Source organism: Stegastes partitus, unplaced genomic scaffold (genome assembly GCF_000690725.1).
Source record: "Stegastes partitus isolate 25-593 unplaced genomic scaffold, Stegastes_partitus-1.0.2 Scaffold687, whole genome shotgun sequence".
In the NCBI taxonomy this organism is placed as follows: domain Eukaryota; kingdom Metazoa; phylum Chordata; class Actinopteri; family Pomacentridae; genus Stegastes; species Stegastes partitus.
The window spans coordinates 48,530-56,677 of NW_007578418.1; the positions used below are offsets into that span (position 1 = coordinate 48,530).

The following is an 8,148-nucleotide window of genomic DNA, read 5'->3' on the forward strand; positions in this document are numbered from 1 at the left end:
GAGTTGGTTGGAGGCTGTTTCCCTCCCCGGCGGCGATAGAGCCAGTGTACTGTGTCTTACCCGGTTCTGTGAGAGGTGCAGGTCGGTGATGGAGCGGATCATCTGTGGCGGAGACGGCTGCTTGCTGTCCAGCTCCTGGATCAGACTCTCAAAACGGTCCCACTCTGTGGTGCGTGGCAGCGACAAGGTGCCGCCGCAGGCCCACAGCTCGTGTCTGGGCTGGTGGCAGGTGTGGTAGACTGGACTCCAGGGCTGTGGGACCTCAAACGGGCTCCACAGATCATTTCCAAGCTTTGGACTCCAAACCCCTTCCTCCTGTCCATCTTCATCTCTGCTCCTCTGATGCAGGAGCTGCTGTGGTGGTGCAGCAGCTTTAGAGGACTTCTTCTCTGTCCTCCTGCGCAGGGCGATGCAGGTGAGCACCGGTTTGTTGGCGCTCACAGCTTCTGACAAATGATCTGAAGAAAAGCAGAAGCTCCTCGTATTAATAACCGATCCAGCTCAGTTTACTGAACAACAAGCTGACATCAACCTCATGAACTCACTGCTATTCTCAGACGTGCTCTTCTCTTTTCCAGCTCCAGTCTGATGCGTCTTCTTTGCTTGGACCAAGTTCTGGAACTTCTTTAGTCTTCCTGCTGCCTGTGCCGGTTCTGCCGGGTCAGCTGGAGTTTCACTGGGCTAAGTACAGAACAAATGGATGCATTCGGTGCCACGTTCAGAACAAACCCCATCAAATACTGCATTACAAAAACACAAAGACAGATACAATACACAGCAAGAGGAGGACCAGGTACGTTTTAAGCTGCTGCTGCAAAAACAAACAAGAAAACACCCATTCCATCGTGTCCATCTTGCAAAATATACATATTTCTTTAATCTATAGCACTAAAATGCAACATCAGCAGTCATATTATTCCAAAACCAACACATATAAGAGTAAAAACACCAACATGGACAATTTAACTGCACAATAAATACTTTAAATTGATATATTTGTGCTTAAGTAGACTTTCAAATGCAGTGCTTTCACTTGCAGTGGAGCATTTTCACAGTTTGCTATTAGTTTTGCTTAAGTAAGGAATACTTCTCCTGCCACCAGAGCAGTAAGCTGACAACAGGGCTAATCCTTTTAAAACATGCTCCACACATCCATGATTTCAAGCAGTGGCTTCATAAAGTGCTGGACAGTCAGATGTTGTGGCAGTAAGAAGATCCAGGTGTGCTAGAATACACTGAAAAGACAAAATTACTCTAAAATGGAGATAAAAATTTAAAAAGCAGATTAAAGTGGCTCAACTCCAAGGTTCACTTTTCACCCATCGGCCTTCACTCAGAACTCACAACCCTGCTGAGCTGAAGCCAGATACCTGCGCTCACACATCAGCTGATAGGAAGGTATTTCTATCTCACAGCGCCTTATATGATACTTCTATTAGCACCTGATACTTCACCCTGATAGCATCCAGTTTACATAAGCAGAACATGGATGGCTAACAACCAGGCAGTCCCCTCACATGCGCTGACATGTGCGCCGGCGTCCAGGTACTGCAGGTGTCTGCGTGCCTCTGTGGCCCTCGCTGCCATGTGGGAACGGGATTACAAAACTCTACGCTCTGCCATCTGCACAGCTTTGCAAATAATTATCATTTGTGGTGCTAAAGTGATTGTGTCCACGTGTGAATGACAGGGAGCGTGAAATATTGTCCTCCATGCTGCCCCGTTTGCTCTGGCTCTGGTCCAGAACGTGGTCTTTACTCTGAGAACATAGAGTTACTGTGTTATACGCAGCGTGAACGTGCCATAAGGGGACGGTGGTGTGGTTTTACCTGAGCTGCTGGAGCCGTCTGTGTCCCGTCACAGCTCACTTTGTGGTCTCTGGTCGGCTTGCTGCTGTGACAGGAAGCTTTGCACGTCTCTGCAGGTCAATGCATACGTCAGATCATACTTCATCTCTTCTTCATTCATATGGTGTCAAACATAGAAACTGATAATGCAATAATATACATATATACACATCATGACACACTCTGCTCATTTCTCTGCTACGTTTACATCAACTGTTTCTGGAATCTGATGTCAAACCAGGACTGGGCTTTCTCAGTGGGCACCCTGGTTTTTTCTAATCTGGACATATTCCTTTACCTCTGTTCTGGACTTTCTTCTGATAAAATAGGTCCTTCCTGTCACCAGATGACATCCAGCAGGTATGATTGATGTCTTTCTCTGCAACAGAAGAAGAAGAAGAAGAAGGTGCTGAGCTGTCCAGCTGTACAGACAGAGGTTGAGCCGCTAGTTGCTGCTGTTTAATTAACTAATGAGAAACATGAAGATCTGTGCCCGTGATCGCTCCGTACCAACCTAAGAGTTCATTCTCCAAGGCTGACGTTGGCACACATGATCTGAAACGATAATGACAGATGTGTTCATTTCATATTGGACACGAGAAAGAAAAACACAAATACTGATGATATGAGAAGTTAGCAACGAACTCTTACCTCCTGTTGTCCCTCTTTAGTTTTATTGCACTCTGAGGTCGGTTCTTGGAAAACAAAGACAAACACGACTTTTAGCAAATACATAAGAAAGAAATACATACAGACATAAATGCTAACTGCTATAAGTGTTCATTAGCTTTGCAGGTGAAGACGCCTGATCACCACCTCCTCTCTCTGTGAGTTTCCAGATTGTTGGCTTTTACTTTGTATGACTCTGACTCTGTTAGCGATCCGTCTGAGGGCTCCAAACTCAGCATCAGTGTTCTAGAAGGTCTGCATAAAGTCTTATATCTGACAAACTTACAGAGCTGATGGATGGATCTGAGCCCCCCAGCTCAGCTTTGTGCCTCAGAAGAGCCGGACTGCGCTGGTACTTGGGCAGGACCTCCTTCAGGGTTTGGCTGTATGCTGGTTCATAGATGCTTTCTGTGGAACCCTCCTGAGGGGAAATAAAAAAAAGCAATCAGCCTGCATGTTGTAGGACCTTCAGAATAAATACATCATGCATGAATCACCTCTCAATCATCAGTCCTACACCATGCCTACAGAGGTTTGACATCTACAGTGTGATTCTACATGTAGAGCTCGTCATTCCAGCTGTATAATCAATACCTATCACCCAGGAGTAGTGCATGTCAGCAGTTTGCCAAGTGTTTGGCCATGTGAAGATAAATACTGGATTCTTTTCTGTAATATTTAGAAAGCAATGAAAAACTGACGGATTTCATTCAACTTTCTACAGCGTTTCACATTCATGCATCTCGTCACAAAACACGTTTCTTCTCCTCTCCTGATACACGTCGGAGTTCCCCAACGGTGCATCTGGATACCTCTTTTATTTCCTCTACACGCTCCCATTTGGCCTCTTCAAAAAACTGCAAAACTCCTGAGTTTCAAAGATACTGAAACCATCGTATATGCTTTCATTCTCCTCTGCTTGGATTCCTGTAACGGGCTTCTAGCAGACAAACAACCCTCCAGTTTCTAAACTAGACTAAATGAAGCAGCTAAACTACTGATAGAAAGGAAATACATCATATTACTGCTTTTCTGTTTGTTGTTGTTGGTTTTTGTAACACTAGCAGCCATCTTTTTTTTACCAAACTGTCCATCCATCCATCATCTCTACACCTTAATCCTCACCAGGGTCATGGGGGGCGGAGTCTATCCCAGCTGACTCAGGATGAAGGCAGGTTCACCTGGACAGGTAACCAGTCTATCACAGGGCTACACTTAGAGACAGACAACCAAGCACACTCACATTCACACCTACGGACAATTTACAATCACCAATTAACCTCAGCATGTTTCTGGACTGTGGGAGGAAGCCGGAGAACCCGGAGAGAACCCACGCTGCACGGGGAGAACATGGAGACTCCACGCAGGAAGATCCCGGGTGTCCTCACCGAGACATGAACCAGCGACCTTCTAGCTGCGAGGCAACGATGCTAACCACCGATGTTCACGGTACCGGACTTTATCTGAACCTCACCAGCCTGCCCACAGTCCAGATGTGTGACTTTGACACAGAGTGTTTTTATGGGTTTAATCGACAACCAGAGAGGAACACAAGTTGGTTTTATTATTATTATTATTTTACAACCTCTGGTTTTTTACATGCTTTATGAGCTAGAGACCATGATGGGATCACGGCACTACATGTGGGTTTTCTGAACCATGAGTTGTCATTAATACATTATTGCATGCGTCCTCAGGGCTGGAGGCCATAACATAACGTGCACGGTAACACCGGTGTAATGTTTTTGAGTCCATTTGAAATGCATTTTGAGTAAACAAACTGTCAGCAAGCAATTTACAACGAATGCACTATTGATTTGGTACATTACAGCTTTAATGCACAACAGCTGCTTGCTAAATGGAATATATATATATATATATATATGTATTTTTTTTTATTTGCACCAATGAAGTTGTGCAGTTTTGAAGTATTTTGTCTGGCATCAATAATATCGTTATCGCAAGTTTTCTCTTTTATATGGGGATAAATATTTTTGGCCTCATCACCCTGCCCTAGTGCTCAGTACTCACGGGTCGGACCGAGCCACCTTTGAATCCAGCATCAAACAATACCAGCTACACCATCATGGTCATAAACGTTATTGTATTCTGCCATTTAATACCCTCTAGACCAGTCTCTGGTGTCTTCAGTGACTCTTTATTAACGTCCTGATACCAGGCTTTTACCCTTCAGCCGATCACAGGCCACTAAACTTTGTCGTTATTCTGTCTTTTCTCCAGACAACAGATTCTAGACCCAGTTTCCAACAATCACATCAGCAACATCTGAGACAACCTGAGGATCTCTGATCTTCATGAGTGGGCAGTCTGAACCTTCTCCTCTGTCAAAGGTTGCAATGCCCCCTTTTAGCATATCAGACTACAGTCTTTCAGAAACCCAACATGTTTAGACCATTTCTGTACTAATTATTGTAGTTTTTGATCATTTTAGGAAAGAAAAAACAACTAATTATGAATTTCTTCTTGATGCAACTTTTAGAGCCGACAGAAAAATACCACAAAAATCTGACCAAACAATCCAACAAACCATGAGAAGCTGGAGCTCACGACGCGCTCGGCTTATGCTGCTGCTGTCACGTTCACTGGGATCAGCTGCATCATACAGTTTTTCAGCCTTAACTCGTGGGACTCGGTTGTGTAACCGCCGACATAAATCTGTCATAGTTTGTTCAGGTGAGCAGAACATCTCGTAACTTATTACGGTTCCAAGTTCATAAAGCCGATGACACGTTTTACGGTCGGTACTGTTAAATTTAACCTGACACTGAGTGGAAGAGGAGTCAGGGTGCAGTCACCACCATAAACTGTGTTCTCCTCCCTCACAAGTCCTGCAGAACCACAGAGAGCCATGACTGTAACTCACATGACAAACAGTCCAATCTGTACCATAAATTAGTGTTAATCTGTTGTTTTTTCTCCTCCTGTTGTTCTAATTAATGTGACTAGCAACATGCACGTTCATTATTCCTTATTAAACATCTGAATCGACGGGTTTAAAAGCACACCACAATTATTTACCATCATATAATCATCTATTGTACTATTATGGTCAGATTTACATTTACAGTTGTAAGAAAAAGGAGGCCTGCATCTAAGAAAGGATCTTAGAGAGAAAGTTGTCTCGTCCCCCAGAGAGCCCATTTCAGATCCTTGTCAACAACAATAACATCAGCAGCGTCTCCCACCGCGACGCTCACAGCTCCCTCTGCTCACCAGCTCTTTGCAGCGTCTAAACGAGTCCTCCTGACAGACTAGCTCAGAATTTACAGCCGTTCACAAGATGAATCTTACCAGCGTGAAGCAGAACAGGTTCATGGTGAACAGCCGCAGACAAAGGAACCAGAGACGAGCCGAGCGTCGTGGCCTCAACACACACCAGCCACCCTCTAACCCGCTCAAACCCACACACAGATGCACCCTAACGCACCCCAGTGATGCGAAGGCTCACGCAGCCCCCATGCTGCCTCCAGCCCGATGGCCTAATCCTGGTTTCAAATCCCTCACTTAATCCAATAGATGCAGCGAGCCATTGCTGTCCAACACCGGGCTCAGAGAGAGTCAAGCCACCCGGAACAACAAGACAATGAACAACACAGGCTGGCTTTGTTTGGCATGTGTCTGAAATGATTATGATGATAACCTGATGGAGATTAAGTAATCACTAAGAGAGGTTAAACGCCCAGCGATTTACTAATGACTTTCTGTTATCGCTCGTGCAGAATGCAAACACCCGGCCAGGTCTCCTCACATGTTTCCAAATGTGTTCATATGTTGAAACCAAGACTTGCATGATGCTGCTTGTAATCAGCCTGTGGATGCTGTTAATGATGTTGTTTCTAAATGCAATGAGTGCAGCTTTAATGTTCACAGTCACATCTCATCCTGCTTTATGTTTCTACCTCAGTGCATTTATTAGACAACTGGTTACAAGTGAGGTTTCTCAGTCATCATGTCGTGACCTTACGGGTCGATCTGGAGGGTCCTGACCCATATTTGTGAACCACAGGTCTCCATTATGTATTAAGCGGTTAAACCAGTTTCACCTCCAGCAGCGAAACACAACCGACACACCAAATCACAAACCTCTGTCATATACGATAATATGGCAGGCATAGGGTTTTCTGTAGAACAAATACTTTTACTTTGATCCTTTAAGTACATTTACCGGTAATGCTTCTGTACTTTTACTTAAGTAGGATTAGGAATGGAAGATAATCGTCCTTTACCGCCGTGTGTCGGCAAACAAACGTGCAGCCGACAGAACAAAGACTTGATTTTATTTCTCTAATGACAAAAACAGAGCAATGAACTGCAGCGTATCTACTGGACAAAAGTAAAAAAGCAGAAGTTTATTCCTTCATATGACACAGAGAGGCTCCACTGACAGCTGCTACCTGTGACACCTGAAGACATGTTCCCTCTGATCCACAGACCTCTGAATGTGCACAAACCCCTCAGAGCAGTGCTGCCTTTCATTCTGGGGATGAAGTTTTGAGGTTATTCTCTGCAGGCGGTGGTCTCAGTGCCCAGAATCCTGATAAAAACACTTCTTTAATTATTATAGATGTCAGGCTGGAAGCCCCCTCCCCCCGCCCGCCTCTCTCCTGTACAGCTATCCACACCTTCTTCTGGCCTGCTGTCTTTTTGTCTCCCATCCAGAGATAAAGAAGACCTTTCATGTTGTTGTGATCAGGGCTCGGCTGCAGAATTAGGTCAGAAAATGAGGACAATATTTCTCTGGTAGAAAGAGACAAACATGCTCCTCGTATTTAGCTCTCTCAGAAGGAAAGCTGCACATTTTCATCTCCGTGTTGACTGCAGCCACTGCTTCTGTTACTGGAGAGTGTATTTTATGAATAATAATGCAAACCAAAGCTCTGTTAGCAAGGTTTACAATGAGAACAATAACATAGCATCATGGTTAAAATGCAAACCGTTCAAAATATGTTTGAAACTTCTTTTCAGTTTTTTGAGGTTACCAGGGAAACAAATCATACACCACGTAATCTATGATTGGTTAATAAAGGTGTGACATCTGGAGTACAAAAGAATAAATTAAACAGATTTGTTGCTTAGAAATGTTTTTATTACCAAAACAAATTTAATCCAGAAGAGACAATTTTCCCTTAAAACATAGTTGAGAATGCAAGCTGGTTGTAAATTAGCTTCATTTTTAGGAGACTGTCCATTCACCAACAGGGTTAGATCAGATTTAGCAGCATGACAGGGTGACACAATATAGGCAGTTTTAATGTTGTTACAGATCAGTGTTAATGTAGTAGTGATATATGCTGTATAGCATCATACAAGACAGGAATATGTATACAGTCATATATTGTGTTTAGGTTATAATGATTCTTTTCTTCTTTCTGTTTACTTTGACTTTATGGTTCAAGGTCAGCTCACCGACCGAGGAAGCTGCTTCACATCCACCCAGTTCCACACATTCAGGTTTGGAAGCAGCCCAGTTCAGCCACGGTCTGATCTGCTCAGCGTTTCCGGATTACGGTAAGTGCCTTGCTCGAGTGCACCTCAGCAGCGGCGATGTCCGGCCTGTAATCTCTGGGCCGCTGTTCACCACCAGCTCATTGTGCAGCTTCAGCCACAATCC

General features: G+C 44.2%; 1 protein-coding gene across 1 annotated transcript in view; it reads right to left on the minus strand.

The window, feature by feature from the left end:
- Positions 1-5,852, minus strand: part of LOC103363753 (SAM domain-containing protein SAMSN-1-like) — a 16,339-nt gene extending 10,487 nt beyond the window's left edge. The window contains exons 1-3 of the mRNA XM_008290637.1: positions 5,829-5,852; positions 2,803-2,937; positions 61-252 (exon numbers count right to left, since the gene is read on the minus strand). Of these exons, the coding sequence (XP_008288859.1) occupies positions 61-252; positions 2,803-2,937; positions 5,829-5,852 (351 nt within the window). The remainder of the gene's footprint in view (positions 1-60; positions 253-2,802; positions 2,938-5,828) is intronic.
- Positions 5,853-8,148: the final 2,296 nt, after the last annotated feature.